At 41.2% G+C, this 16,159-nt stretch overlaps 1 protein-coding gene across 4 annotated transcripts in view; it reads left to right on the top strand.

The window, feature by feature from the left end:
• srpk2 (SRSF protein kinase 2) overlaps positions 1 to 16,159 on the top strand; it is a 70,871-nt gene that overhangs the window by 50,855 nt on the left and 3,857 nt on the right. For 2 of the 4 annotated variants that reach the window (XM_034218672.1, XM_034218674.1), the window contains 8 exons: positions 1,278 to 1,443; positions 3,107 to 3,147; positions 3,848 to 4,187; positions 7,296 to 8,264; positions 10,722 to 10,822; positions 11,298 to 11,405; positions 12,192 to 12,261; positions 14,636 to 14,728. In XM_034218672.1, coding sequence (XP_034074563.1) covers positions 1,278 to 1,443; positions 3,107 to 3,147; positions 3,848 to 4,187; positions 7,296 to 8,264; positions 10,722 to 10,822; positions 11,298 to 11,405; positions 12,192 to 12,261; positions 14,636 to 14,728 — 1,888 coding nt within the window. Of the gene's footprint in view, positions 1 to 1,277; positions 1,444 to 3,106; positions 3,148 to 3,847; positions 4,188 to 7,295; positions 8,265 to 10,721; positions 10,823 to 11,297; positions 11,406 to 12,191; positions 12,262 to 13,700; positions 13,794 to 14,621; positions 14,729 to 16,159 lie in introns of all 4 variants that reach the window. The other 2 variants (XR_004569244.1, XM_034218673.1) reach the window with 2 other exon arrangements.

Genomic DNA, 16,159 nt, shown 5'->3' with positions numbered 1-16,159 from the left:
CACACACACACACACACACACACACACACACACACACACACAGTACACAGTATAAATACTATTGGCATGTTCAAAACACATTTATAACACACAATTTCAACTGCATCATGTAGCCTCCAGTGACTACAGAAACACTGCGTTGAAGGAAATGTAATGTGGAGAGAGATAAGTCTGCTGATAATACAACTGACAAATCTGTAAACACATATTGAAAACTAAATAAAACATTTACAGTATATGACGATCAGAAAATCAGAAATGATTTACCCTAACCCTAACCCTAGCACATAGTAAACATAACATAACAACATAAATCAGATAAGTTCACATTCAAAACAGAAAAAGATTAGGGCACATATAGAAAGTAATGAAGTAGCAGACAGATAACAATGATGAGGACAATGATGATGGATCAAGCAGTGGCTTCCTCTTTTCAGTGTTCCTTGCCTGATTGCTGTCTGGAAAAATGCATGCTCATCAAATGCGTCTTTCACAATATGACAACAAATTAAAACATAGGAAGCAATCCATGAACTGATGTTGTTTTTCAAATGGGTTGAGTGAGATTCTCTTTAAGAAGAAAGATGCTAGCTACACTTTTATAGTTGGCAGAACTATTCTGTGAAGCTGTGGTACTTTTAAATTAGGCAAAATTAGCGTTTGTGTATCATGATACAGTATTTTCATTTGGAATTCATCGCGAGAAGAAGGTCAAGATCTTATTCACAGACTATTAAAGGCTGATTTGAGAGAGAAGAAAGACACATGGTGTAAATATATGTATAATAAAAACAAGAGGCAAAATTCACACCCATTACTCGTAATAATACATTCCATTGTGCACTTCACACTCCAGTACCGCTGCCTTCATAAGACGCAGCTCTTTGAGGCATTTTTCCCTCGGCAACCTGATGAGGATGGGGAGTTGATCCGATTCAGCCGCTGCCAGCCACTCGACAGCCAAACGGGAGATGAGTAGAAAATAAATGAGACTGTTCCCCGCTTCCATCCCAAAGCCTCTGGACAGCATCAAATGAAACAGTGAAGCAGAAACATCAACAGCCTCTCGTCTCTGCCCTCAGAGGATGACCAGCATTAGGAGAATGGATAATCTGGCTCTGAAGAAGAGAGAATGAATGAAAGGGAGATAGATGAAAAAGGAAAGCGCTGAATAGTGTTGAGGCCTTGTCTGCAGAGTGTAATAATGCCTAAACAAGATGTGTGAGCCTGTTTCTCGCTGATACAATCTGTGTCTGTTTATCGGAATGTGTGTGTAGGTCCTGCAGGGTCTGGACTACCTCCACACCAAATGTAAAATCATCCACACGGACATCAAGCCAGAGAACATCCTGATGTGTGTAGACGATGCTTTTGTTAGGCGTATGGCCATGGAGGCCACCGAATGGCAGAAAGCTGGAGCCCCCCCACCCTCTGGATCAGCAGGTAGACGCACACACACACACACACACACACACACACACACACACACACACACACACACACACACACACACACACACACACACACAGTCTGTTTTATAGAAAACAGTGCAACCTTTCGGAAGTGTTCCTTTATGCTGAGTTAGTTTTGAAGTGGTTAGACATGCTAGCTTTTTCCCATTGTTTCCAGTCTTCATGCTAAGCTAAGCTAACTGGCTGCTCATTAGGTTTATACAGTATTTGGTGTACAGACGTAAGAGAGGTCGATATTCTAACTCTAAGCATATCTTTCATTCATATTTCTTAATGTTTTAACATACAGATTTTTACCTCAAACGTTGCTACTAAGTTAGCATTGTTTCACTTTGGTACATTAAAAGAGAACACTTTTTAGAGTTCATTGAACTTTGGCCGAAGCATAGGATCGGTTGGTTTAGTGTTTTATTTGTGCAAGACGTGTAGCTTCTTCATAGACATTTTAGTTTTTAGGACAAAGGGGAATAATTCAGATTAAGCTAATTTGGGATTGGTGCGAAAAAACACGAATGGCAAATAATGTAGAAAAATATGTTGGTGTGATATTTATAGTGAAGAATAATCTTCCAAGTTGAATATGGAATAAGTGTTCAGTGAAGAAAAAAGGATTCACAGAGAAGCTTTTTTTGCCTCCTCAGTTTCCAAACAGATATTTTTGCTTTTTCATCTCCCGGCACCAAGTTCCCCTACTGAAAGAAAAATCCAGTTCTAAAAAAGATAACAGTCTCTACAAACTCTACATGAACCCTGTCCTCCCGGTGAACCCCCCCCCCATAAGCTGTCAATTGCTTTCATCACCCTTCGGAGTCTCTCTGAGCCTGCTTAGGGTAACCAATTATACTGCTTACATTGCTTCACAATTAAAGTGAGGCGCATAACCATCAACTGTCAAAACACAGGAGCTTATGGTAATACAAACTGTCTCTGACTGAAGAGACAAAATAAATCAAATCATTTATCGTCATTTAGAAAAGTGTAGAAATGTTTATTCTAGCTACATTTATTTTATAAATGCGAGTTTCATTTGGGATGTCTCAGAAAAGTAGGTATGGAGGAGGAAAGTGGCAGTAACTAGTTTTCAGTTTATTTAGGATTTATTTTTGGTGGTTGATATATAAGTATACTTCCTGAACAGCTAAGTAACACACCTTTAATCAATAACATTAAAATGGTTCAGTCCATTCTTAAATTATTGTGTTGTGCCCCACTTTGCTGTTGAGTGTTCACATTAGGAGAACATCAATGTACATTTGATTGATGATATTCAATTTGATACCATCTTCGAAATTGGCCTTATCCCTAAGAATATTTAAAAAATAACATTGATTGGTGTTAGATCATTGAGGTGAGAATAGTTTACCACATTCTCAGGCTTAAGAAGAATAAACCATTCAGACATCTGGGACGATGAATTAATTCTGTTGGATTCTGGAGGATCTATTTCTTCGTTTTTGTGCACATCTCTCACTTCACCTACAGATTCTGTACGTATGAGGTCTATAAAAGGCAACAAACCTAACTCTCTTCCCGGAGAGTGGAGTATTGAACTCGGTGTGAACTTGGTTGTGTGGCGAATTGATGTTCATGAAACTTTGAAGCCTCTGACTGTGGTTTTTCTTTATGCCTGTCAGTTAGCACAGCCCCGCAGATCAAACCGGTGAATACAACAGATGTGAGTATAAAACAATAGGAATGCACACACACACACACACACACACACACACACACACACACACACACACACACGCACACACACACATACACACTCAAACACAAACACACACACACAGGCACATACAGCATTAAACACTGTTTGGTGTTGTTTCTCTGATGCTAGAGGCCCTTTGAGGGTACTCAGTGCAACACAATATCTGAAGGCAATCCTCAACATTTCTCACAACAGTTATTTTAAACTTCTACCACTACTTTAACAACAATGTTAGTTTAATGATTCCCCAATTAATGGGTTTGCAGCAATGTCAGACTTTCGAAAATACCTCACTAGATGCAGTTAAGCTATACATTAGTTTTAAATGCCTGCCCCATCAGAGGAACTTGAAAATAAGTGATTGTATCATATAAGAAGATTTTGGTGCTGTCCTGTGAAAACCATGTATCTCCAAAAACATCAATTTAGTATTTATTTTTGGTGACTGCTTAATTCAGTGTCTTTAAAAGGTGGTATTATTTTCTCAAACCGTAAGACAGTGGTGATATGATATTTCAAATGTACTTATATTTAATGTTATAAACATACAATGGAACTTTTAGTGCACTCGCAAATATCAATACTTGTCATGCCTCCCTTTGTGACTCTCCCTCTTCCTCTTCCTCTTCCTCTTCCTCTCCTGTCCGTTCTGATTTCCTCCCAGGTGGGAAAGATCTCCAAGAACAAGAAGAAGAAGCTGAAGAAGAAGCAGAAGCGGCAGGCGGAGCTGCTGGAGAGGCGGATGCTGGAGATCGAAGCGCTGGAGAGAGAGGCCGAGAAGAAGGAGGAGAGATCCAAAGACGGGGGAGAGAAAGGGGAACACGAACACACCCCTCGTCCCTCTCAACCGCAGCTGGGCCCCAGCATGGCTCTGGGAGAGAGCGACGATGACGATGATGATGAGGAGGACGGGGAGGATGAGGAGGAGGAGGAGGAGGTGGGAGAGAGGGAGAGGGAGAGAGAGAGGGAGAAGGACAGGCCAATGAGATTGACCAATCATACATGTGAGTACTTTCAAGTGTTCCCAGGTTTTTATAATTAATAAATCACTTAATTAAAGTGTGTTAAAAATGCTGTCTTTCTTTAAAGGGGCTCTTTTATGAAAATGTTCAGTCATGTTGTGTCTCTCCTGGGACATGTCTCCATGCTTTAGTGTTGTTTATTTTTCCTTTTTTCCTCTTTTCACCCTCTGTCTGAAACCAGAGCCCAGTCTGCTCTGATTGGTTAGCTGGCCGGCTCTGTTGTGATCGGTCAACCGCTTAGAGATGCCCCGCCCCTTAGCCTATTACGTACAATGTGTTGGAGCGCTAGCCAATAGAAGCGCGAGTGTTACATAATGTGATCATTATGTTACGAAAGTAAACAAAGGAGTCCAATGGAGGCGTTTCAGGCAGGGGGGGGGGGGGGGGGGGACTTTGGGATTTTAGCCTGTAGACCAGGCATCCTCAAACTACGGACTCCGGTCCGGATCCGGACCGAACCACCACTGTCTCCGGACTCTGAGCAAATTATACTTTTCATATGTATGATCTCTCTGTATTATATGTGAGACATCGCCACAACGCATTCGCAACGAGTCAAAATGCTCCGCTATGTCCACTGCAAACAGCGCTCTGCATGTCTGACTGTTCCACTGTGTTCCACCTGTGTGTGTCAACGCTTTGGTCCAATCACATTCAGCATCCAGTCAGCGTTTTTTTTCCCCCAAACAATCTGCGAATCAGAGGCACAGTAGGGCGGGTCTTCGCGGAATGCGGGTGGGAAAAATGTGTGTGTCTCTTTCAACCTGTCTAAGTCAGAGCGAGAATTAAAAAAAAAAATTCAGAGCGAGAATTAACAGCTCATCTAGTTCCATCTGTACTGTAGCTAGTAGCCTAGTTTCACCTACCGGGGTGGCAACTGACACCCTAAAAATAGGCCTTGCCACCCCAGCTGCCACCCCAGTTGGCAGCTTTGTTTTGAAAGAAAAGTTGTGGCTCATCGGACATTTATGAGAGAAAGTCTCTAATGTCCGAATGCAAGTGAATGCAGCACAAGATGCACGTCATGTAACCCCTCCCCCGGTCCTGGCGCGAGCGTGGACATATGATTGGCGGCGATTTCATTTTGAACTGGACGGCGCAAAACGAGAAGCATTCGGACCCAAGCACTGAAGGAATGAGGTATTTGCGGTCTGACAGAGAAGAGACTGTCAGTGTGGCTGTACTCAGCATTGAATCAAAACGCACTAAAGCTGTTGATCTTAATACGTTTGTGAGGCGTTTTGCTGAACAAAATGGTAATCGCCGCATTCAGCTGTAATAGACATGTCAACTTGATGCTCTGCTCACGGATGAGCATACACAACTATTAAGATGATGACCTTACGTGTGTAAATATATTTTTTTCTTTGAGAGGGTCTGCCCCCAAAAAACTGTTTTAAGTCCTGAGAAAGTCAAATAAGACGGTGTTTAAAACTACACTGCCCAGCCAAAAAAAAGTAACCACTTTGATTGAACTAGGCCAGTAGGTAAGGACTTTCCACTGGATAATAACTGCAGTATAAAAGAATGCATGACTGAAGTGATGGAGACCATGTTGAAGGCAAACAAAAAGAGGAAATAACAGGTCAAATCAAGCAAATCCCCCTCTCAGATTCCACAGCAACCAGAAGAACATAAATACTGGCTGGTGATTTGATTCATCAGCTTTGTGATGGAATAAAAAATGCAGTGCATTTCCTTAGCTGTGGGTGAGTCCACTGACACCACTGACAATGCTCAGTTGCTGGTGTTTGTGAGTTGTTATGATGAGGCAAAGGGGGAGTTTGTTGAAGATGTGTTGGGCCTGACGAACCTCAGTGGACACACAAGGGGGCAAGACATTTATAAAGCAATAATGGGAATGCTGAATGAAAGAGGGTGCAGCTGCCTTTATTCATAACTGTGCAGCTCTTACACTGCGACTCTGAGGGGTCAAGCACAGACACAATAACAATGAAAACTGCTGCATACAGATTATTTTTGTTTTTGCAACCTCGTGTTAAGAATCTTGTTGCAATTGTTTAAAAGTTTGAATGACCGTAATAAACGGACCTTTGTTTTATTGAAACATTTATTTTGGACCTTTAAGATTTGTATTTGAGTACCCCTGCTGTAGACCATTTACATGCACATAAAACTATGTAGCACACAACAGGAAAGGGAAAACCCCAAAAGCATAATAGGGCCCCTTTAAAATGATAAATAGCGTATATTGCATGTGATTTGATATTGGTTAAATATGTATTTTAGGGCAGTGCTGGTGGTCTAGTGATCCAAATTGTTTTCTTTTTTGCAAACAAACGTTCTTTTTGAAATGAGTCTTAATCACCCAAACACATTGATTCTATTCTTAAACCCATGCATCGTTTCATTATAGAAACAAATGACATACATAGTCTTTATTAGCATTGCATGGCTTTACTTCATATTCAAACAGTTGGCGCGTTCACACCGAAGTACTTTTCCCACAATAGTTCATCAGAACTCAGATATATTTGCGTTCACACCACCATATTTGGTTGAATCTTCTTTTTGATTCTTCTCTCCTTATAGGAATCTAAACGTATTCTAATTTGAAGGCACCGGTTTGTTACCTTTAGTTCTTTACTGTAAACGGTGTGGTGTGCAATCCTCTCTTTCTTTGTGTGCGAAGTGAAAGTGAGATACATCCTGTACGTAGCTTAGGCTGCTCTCTTTACTCTACTCTGGTTGTCAACGACTTGAAAGGTGATTTTTCTAAAGCGAGTATATCTTCAGCTTGAGTGAGTGTGTGAGTACGTAGTTCCATGCCGTCCGTCAGTGAATGACTAGGCGGTGGATTGGCTCCAACCACTCTGCCCACGCTGGTCACACTGTGTGTAGGAGACAAGGTTGATTCACAAGAAAGAAAAATAGAAACTCCGTCTCCCTCCTCCACCTTCTGTCTCCTCACCTTCTGCTTCTTTTATTCTCCTTATCTCTTGTGCCTCCTCTCCAGTCTCTCTTCATGGCTCTTTATTCACTGCCTACACCGTCTTTGATTGCGTCTCTATCTCCTTCCCACTCACTCGCTTCCTCTTTTAACAGTATTTCCTCTGCGTCTTCTTTTAGGTGCGGCGTCTCCCCAGGAGCAGAACGAGGAGCTCCACATCAACGAAGATGATGCGGATGAGGAGGTGGATGAGGAAGATGAGGAAGACGAGGATGAAGAGGAGGAGGAGGAGGAGGAGGAGGAGTCCACGCCTGTCGCTGAAAAAGATGATGCCGCTCTCCCCAACACGAATGAGGGTAATGGAAATTCCACCAAAGCAGAGGTAGAGGAGGATGGGGAGGAGGAGGAGGAAGAGGAGGATGCGGGGGAGGAGGAAGGGTTAAAAGGAGCCGATAATGAGGAAGAGGAGGTGGAGGGCAAGGTAGAGGATGAAGAGGAGGAAGAGGAGGACGAGGAGGAGGACGAGGACGAGGAGAAAAAGACTGAAAAGGGGGAAAACAAAACAGAGGAGCCAAAGAGTGAGAGCAAAACAGAGGATGAGGAGGCAGCTGTAGAGGAAGAGGAGTCAAAGGAGAAGGAGAGGGAGGATGAGGAGGAGGACGAAGATGAGGACGAAGATGACGAGGACGACGACGACACGACCACGGAACTCCTCACAGAATCCACCTTGCCCATGAAACCCCAGAACAACAAGAGCAATGTGGCCAAAACCAACGGGCACGTTTCGTTGGGATCCGAGGGACGGAAACCGAACCCTGACAATCCTCCGCCCCGCCCCTCCTCCACCGCCGAGACCCTCCTCTGCCCCCTGGTGGAGTCGGAGCTCAGTTACACAGACCGGGACCACTCTCTCAGCTCCGGGTACGAGCTGTACAACGGAGACCTGGGCGAGCCGGGGCTAACCAACGGGGGCAGCATCCGCCTTCCGCCCATCATCCCTCTCTTCCCCGAACTGCCCCTGGATCCTCTGCCGGGAAACCCCATCTCTGTGGGAATGGTGGACATCGGAGCGGGCCCGTCCCCCAACAGCCCCACGGCTGACCGCAGTCGCACTGTGTCCTCCTCCAGCACGGGAGACACTCCCAAGGGTGAGACGGTTTATTATATTCACTGATTCACACACACAGTGATCTACATCTTCACACATTTACAATTACTAATTTACTAATATAAGAAATCTATTTAGGAACTCTAAACTTTAAAGTGTTTAATTAATGTATAAAGCCATTTTAGGTAAGCTTCCACTCTACATATGTGCCAGATTTGCTCCAGTTTGTAACTCTCACAACCTCAGATCCAGTGCCTGGATACGGTTCCAGGTTCCTGCTGTGCGGACTGAGGCTGGGAAAAGGAGTCTTTTTTATTATGGTCCTTGGTCTTGGAATGACCTTCAATCACGCCTCAAACTGACGGCACTTGTCCCAATAGCATGTTTTAAATTGAAGTTGTCTGAGGTCCTAACCACCAGCTGCTCTTGCAGTAATAAGTAGTGCACCTTTCTTACTGTCCTAATGTGCACAATGCAGTGACTGCTTTTTCGTCTTTTGTTTTCTTAGTTATGTTCTCTGTATTTTATATGTTTGTGTTATGTGTAACGTTGCTGCCTTCTTGGCCAGGTCAGCATTGCAAATGAGATTCTATCTCAATGCTTTTATCTGGTTAAATAAATAAATAAAATAATATTTAGGAGATAAAACCTGTTAAGTTTTGTGCCCCTTAAAGGTGGGGTAGGTAATTCACTTCAGAAACACTTTTTGTTATATTCCATGGAATGCTCTTAACATCCCGATAGCAATGAATATATTAAATGCTTTGACAATAAATACATTAAAAAAATGTCATCTGTGGAAGCCGTAGTACTGTAAAAAGCACGACCAATCATCTGAGCCAGCCCGGCTAAAGTAACTGGATGGCCTACCTGCCGGTCAGCCTTCCATCTGTGCACAAACTTATCTCGTGCCCTAATTGGTCATGTGCGCGTTCGTGTGTGTTGGAGGAGGGGCTCTGTAAGGAAGTGGCAGATTTTTTCCGGCTGTGTATTTTCAAATTCTAGCGAACTCGAGCTGGTTTCTCTATTCTTACCTACCCTACCTTTAAATGTAATATGGGGCGTTCATTCATTGTACATTACACAGAGTCTGTGGGTGACTACACAGGCAGGGGTTAAGTTGTTAAACTGTTCTTGAAAATGTCTCTTTAACTTCTACTCACTCCCACCACATCAATTGTTTCCACTAAATTTCGAAAAACGCTCTCTCTTTTAACAATGTAACTATGGAGACCACAAAAAAGAGCAACCCGTAATATAAAAAGGCAGAGAGTTATTTTTTTACATTTTTGACACAATTATCACATTAAGACATATATAACATGTAAGAGAAAGAGAGAGTCCAATCCCATTCAAAATGTTAAAATGGAGGCAATTGTAATCCCACTCTTTGAGTAATAAACTAGTTTGACTGGGGCTCTTCGACTTATATTTATTAAAGTTATTAGAGTTATAAAATATACAGTTATTTGCAGTTAGTGGATTCATGTATTGAGTGACACACAACAAGGCAAGGCTATATTTATATAGCACCTTTCAACACAAGGCAATTCAAGATGCTTCACAAAAATGAAAGACATTCAGAAAAAGGCATTTAAAAACAGTCATTAAAAAGCAAAGATAATAAAATAAACATTAAAGAAAGAAAAAATACATGAATAAAAAGTTACAGTGCAGTTTAAGATGTGAATAGTTCACACAGACGTTCCACTTTACTGATGCCTTTCTTTAAGGTTCCTCCGAACATGAGCTGTGTACGCTTGTATGGCACATACGCCCCGAGCAGCATAGAGAAAACCAGCCAGGACAAGTCAACAAAACATGCTTAAAAGTATAAATAAAACAAACTACTGCACCATCTACCAATACCGCCTAAATTCTGCTTTCTTCTTGCCAAAGTCGACTTTGCAAAGGTTATTTAAATGTGATCTTCGGATTGGTGACGAATCAGCGGAAAATAAATAACCATCAATGCTTGTTTTGCATTATAGCTGACTAAGAAGAGAATCCAGTTGCTCATTATTACGTTTCAGAGTCATGCACATATGTCCTCTGGGTATTATTAATGACTCATCACCACCATTACTCATCCACCCACACCATTCATATTATTATCATTACACTTTGACACTCTTTCTAGCTCTAGGGTCACTTTTAGGATCACATCTCCAGAGCCTCATAGGGATTTTAAACACAAATAGTTGTGCAAACACCACATAAAGCCAGTGAAACAACACTATAAATATGTCATCACGACTATGCCAGGATTGGATTTGTTGTTGAAAAAAGCCATAGCGCCTCTGATCTTTCATAAATGTCAATTATTACGTTTTATCTTTGCTAAATGTTTGTTTGTTTATTTATTTTGTTTATTTATTTAAAGGACAGTGCACATTAATTCACATTGCTGTAAATGAGCCAGTATTAGGCAGCAGGCTAATTTTCAACTGTTTCAATGTGTGTGTTAACCTTGTTCTTTCCCTCCACCTTCTCCCAGTTAAAGCCCGAGCTGCAGATCTGCTGATCAACCCTCTGGACCCGCGCAACTCTGAGACTATTCGAGTCAAAATTGCTGATCTTGGAAACGCCTGCTGGGTGGTAAGACTGTCTTGAAATTGATATATAACTGGATTGAATGCACTGTATTTGAAGCATTTTTACGTACTGTCTAAGCAGCAGCACAGTGGTACAATTATTTTGATTGTATATTATAAATATTGACATTCAAGCTTGACAAAATCCAGTTGGAAAAGTTTGTTTCGAGGAGTTTGAAATGGTAGCTTTGGCATGTTTTGAACAATTATTATTTGCATTCAGGAGTTTTCTTTAGAGGGCTGATCTTATGAACCATTCAATTTGCAATCAAACAGTATACACACTAGAATCACAGATTGTTATTGAACTTTGACTATGTCTATAAAAAGGTGGCTTCCCATAAATTAACAAGACACTAGGGGGCAGCAAGAGTCATTGTTGTTCATTTTGCATTCAAAACATAAATGTTGTTATAGAAGCACTATAAGGGATTAGGATGCAGAAGCCCTCTGTAAGGTTTGTTTTTCTCCCTTCACAGCACAAGCACTTCACAGAGGACATCCAGACGAGACAGTACCGCTCCATCGAGGTCCTGATAGGAGCGGGTTACAGCACTCCTGCAGACATCTGGAGCACTGCCTGCATGGTGAGGACACATAGATACATACAGTGTAACTCAGTGGCGAACCGTGTCTATCACAACTGGACCTTCTGTAGACACACACACACCCTCCGCTGCCGCGCCCTCCCCGCCGTTATAATGTCCGTCTTTTCATTGAATTGTTGTCTTGAAAAGGTTACTCGCAATAATTCCGTAACAACTTCATCTTCACCTGTTGGACTGGCCATTTCAACGTTAAAAACAATAAAACGGCATGAATTGCTTCGTGGCATTCATCTAGATCCTCTGTCTCGGGCCAGTTAACTAGCGGGCCTTCTACCCTGGAACCGAGGGAAACTCTGAAAGAATACGCCCATTGGCTACAAATCAATATATGATTGGTTGATCAAACTGTCAGTCCAAACGTACGCTCTCATTCAGTGCAACGGCCAGGGCATTCGATCAAGGATGTAGAATACCTTGGTTGAAGGATATTCTACCCAGAGACCCAGAACAAGATCTGATTGGTTGCTTTCTTTTCTAACACAAAACCACTGAAATGTGTAGTGCATGGTTCGAGAAGGACAAACAAATCAACGTAACACTGTAATATTACCGATCAACAACACAGATACGATTCTCATTTATTCATTTTACATACATTTTATTACATTTTATTTATATAATTAAATCGATTTTTTGTTTGTTTTATCTGAGTATTCCACGGTATTCTCTGAATACCTTGGAGGCCCTGACAGTTCGCCACTGGTGTAACTCATTCCTTTATATCAGTATAGACTCGAGTAAAATACTTTATTTGATCTCTTGTAGACTTTTGAGCTGGCCACTGGAGATTACTTATTTGAGCCGCACTCTGGAGAGGACTACTCCCGTGATGAGGGTGAGTATTTAAATGTTCATGGTGTAAACAGACAAATATAGAAATATAAAATGCTTTCGTAAGTGTTCCCCAGGGGAAAGTTGTATTTAAAGACTTATTATTATTACATTTTAATTCTGTAGATGTGCATTTTTAAATGAAACCGAGCTAATATTAATGGAAAATGTCACTAAATGTTTTTGAAAGTGTTCTTACTTTAATTTGAGGTATTTTTGTATAAAATGTGTCTGTGTGCTATTCAATCTCAATTTGCTTTACCGATTGAATCCATTGTTCAGATGCATTGATGCCAAGTGTGCCACAACGTGCACTGATGCAGTCACAGCTTGAAATTCATTCACTAAACTTTAATTTACTTGTAATTAAGTTTGAAAAACGCTTAATACAAGTGCAGACACCAACATTCGATCTGTACACTTTTTTCTTTTATAGATTGTACAGTTTTAAGCATGCATGTGTGGTTTTGTCAGCATGTTGTCCACAGAAAAGTGTGGCTATTGTTTCTAACAATGCATCTGAACAATGGCCAAGAACTGTGATATACCAATACTAATTTATTAATTATAAATTAAAAACCTATACATTGATAAAAATGGCCAAAATGAGTTTAGCTACCCCCTTCCCCAAATCCCCCTATCCACTGTCAACTGTAAATTCTGTCCTTTTATTCTGCTGCTTTGCCTCCACTCATCTTCACCCAACCTTTCTTACATATAGAGAGACATCACACATTGTCCTGTCATTGTTCTCAATCTATAGACTTTTGTAACATATCGGATCTGTTTTGTAGAAACAGTTAAACGGTGACAGTTAGTAGCAGAAGCATGAAGTCACATGTTCATTATAAAGAAAATCAGACCCTGTGTATGCACCCTCATCCTCACCTCATCTCTTTATCTCCTGTGAGCTTTGATCTCACCAGCTCGTCCTGTCATTGTTCCCATTGCATGAGACTCACAGTTAGCCTCGTTTGGCATGTTTTGCACAGGCAATAAGCCAGTGTCAGATTGATCATGATTCAAACCTTTCATCTCCCTCCATTGAGGCCAACTAGAAAATCTAGCTTCAGGTTTCACTTCATTCAACTCTGAATCTCATGCATGTCTCTTTTATTCCAAGGCTGATTATTTCATTTCATCACCTCTGCTGTGGAGGCACAGCTCACTAACACAGGTTGTTCTCCTTTACTGTCTGTGACTTTCTCTTTTTTCCTTCCTCTCCCCTCTCTTTTTACTCCTCCCCAAACCCCTCCATGATCTTTTGTATCTGTCACTTCCTTATTTATTTTCCTATCCACATTCTACCCACTTTACTTTCATCTCTCCTTCTCCTTTATTTAAGTTTCCCCTTCCTTGTCTTTCTTCTTTCTCTTTTTCTTCTTCGTCCTTCTTCCTTTCCCCCTTTCCCCCCCTCCCTCCCTCCCCCTCTCTCCTCTATAGACCACATAGCCCACATCATAGAGCTGCTCGGCTGTATTCCGAGGCACTTTGCGCTCTCCGGAAAATACTCCCGGGAGTTCTTCAACAGAAGAGGTAGCGCTGGCTAGAGAGCTGGTGGGACTGGGACACACAGAGGCCTAAAACGTACAGACATGGACACTAGCTTAACCCATAATAAAATAAGCTTATATTGCTGTGGATTAGATGGGTAATAACTGGATGTATTAAAGGTCACCTATTGTGCAAAATCCACTTTTTCACGTCTTTTATACATCAACATGTGTCCCCTCTGTAAAGATATTCTGAAAGTTTCAGGAAGAAAGACCCCCTCTCTTTTTGTCCTGATCCATTTATATAAAAACCTGTCTGAAAATGAGCTGATCAGATTTTGGCCACTTTATGATGTCATAACGATTTTTTGGCTTGTGTAACTATTAGCCAATCAGCAACCAAGGTAACACCCGCCCCCCTTATCACCTGAATCTCCTCCTAGAGCACCATTGTGTTCTTTTTAACCAAATATCTCTCAGAGGGGCGTGGGGAGTGGCTCCTTATTTTCATCTAAAGTAACAGACAGAGAATCAGCACTTGTGAAACAGGGCTGAAACAGAGGGGATTATGGGATGCTACAATGATCTGTTTGGTGTTTTGAGCCAAACACTTCAGAGACATGTTTTGTATCTGAGACCTGTAATATATTGATGAAAAACAGTATCATAGGGGACCTTTAATTAAACATTTTGACTGAAATCAGTGGGATCAATCTCATAAAATCCCCACCACTTGAGGGGTTAAATTAGCTGTGTGTTCCGTGGAGCACCCCAAGGCAGCAGTGTGTGTCGGTCCCATACAGCCCTCCGTGTTGATGTGTGTGTGTGCATGTTGTAATGCTGAATCGTGCCTGTTCCCTCTGTGATGTATGTGGTGGTGGGCAGACCACATCGCTCTGATCATGGAGCTCCTTGGGAAGGTACCACGCAAAGTGTTCGCTGCCGGGAAGTTCAGCCGAGAGTTTTTCTCCAAGAAAGGTAAACAACACCGGGGTCAAAGGTCGTCAGGAGAAGGGCAGGGGAGGCCTCATGTAGCTGTGTGAGAGGAGGAGCTGCGTAGAGGTTTTGGGAAGTTTTTAGTGTCATTACGTTTGTAGTACTGCCACAGTATTCTAAATGAAGGCGGTTCAAATCGTTTTTTACAGCAAAAATTCCATGAACTAACTACATTCCATGTAGCTTTATTGATTTCCATTAATATTGCATCATTATGAAATGATCACATTGTATTTGAGTTTTAGACTTCAGGTTTATGTCGTTTTTTTTTCTCTGGAAAGACAACATTTTCATGGTTTAATAGGTCAATAAAAACACATTCCTAAATAAAGGCACACCTGCTGTGGCCTGAAGTAAATTACATTTGACACAAAAACATGTTCATTGTTAAAGCAATTCAAAGACTACATTACTTGATTAAAAAAAGTCAAATCAGGTTTTGCTGATTTTGTTGTACATATTTAAAGTATTTTTCTTATATGTAGTAGGAAAGTGGTCCTATATAATATAGTCATAATAAAATAAAATGTATAATAATATTTTTTAATACGCCTTTGGACAATCGGCAATAGAGCATATAATAATAAAGTAATACTGATTTCTACTTATGGAATGCAACAAAATGGTTCATTTAATTCACTGCCATCAGAGGACAAATCTGACATTTATAGACATGTATTATCTTAATATAGATTTCAACGAACCAGCATAGATCGTTTATACCTTTTTATAATGATTTAATTTGAAATATAAATGTATGAAACAACCAGAATCAAAACAACCAATTGCACTTGAAGTAATTCACCTCTACAGATTGTATTTTGAGGGTAAATCAATAACTTAATGGTTAGTGTTAAAGAAGAAGGTATTCTATTCTAGTAATAAGATTACAATGGCAGGATTTACAATAACAATGACAGTAAAGTCGTACTCTCAGAACAGTGAGGCTTTACTGCACCTCAGGTCTTAAATGTCTCTGACTGCTCCTCTATGAGCCCGGTAAGTGTCTGGATCTGTGTTTGGTACAGCCGATAACCCTTTGCACTCTCTCATTTATTCTCTTTTCCCCCCAATCTCCTTCCCTTTCTGCTCATATATTCTTTATAACGTGTCATGAGACCTGAATATTTTGCCTTTGATGTTGTCTCTATCTGAGGTCTGTGCGTGCACTTGATGTCTCAATGTTCTCTCTTTTATCCCCTGGCGCTCGGTTAATCTGGTCTGACTTTCCCGCTCTGTCTCTCCGGGCTTCTGCTGTCTGCTTTCTGACGTGCGGTGCAATCAAGCGGCTGCGTTTCCTTTATGCACATTGATGGGGGAAACAAAACAATTGAACACTTTCATAAAAACACATTATAAATACACACAGTCATTTGGGACAGTCAATGTCTGTAATAATGCAAAAAACGTCCT

The sequence above is a fragment of the Gymnodraco acuticeps genome, unplaced genomic scaffold, assembly GCF_902827175.1.
Source record: "Gymnodraco acuticeps unplaced genomic scaffold, fGymAcu1.1, whole genome shotgun sequence".
In the NCBI taxonomy this organism is placed as follows: domain Eukaryota; kingdom Metazoa; phylum Chordata; class Actinopteri; order Perciformes; family Bathydraconidae; genus Gymnodraco; species Gymnodraco acuticeps.
The sequence above is the reverse complement of the archived record's forward strand: the minus strand, read 5'-3'. Positions and strand labels throughout refer to the sequence as shown.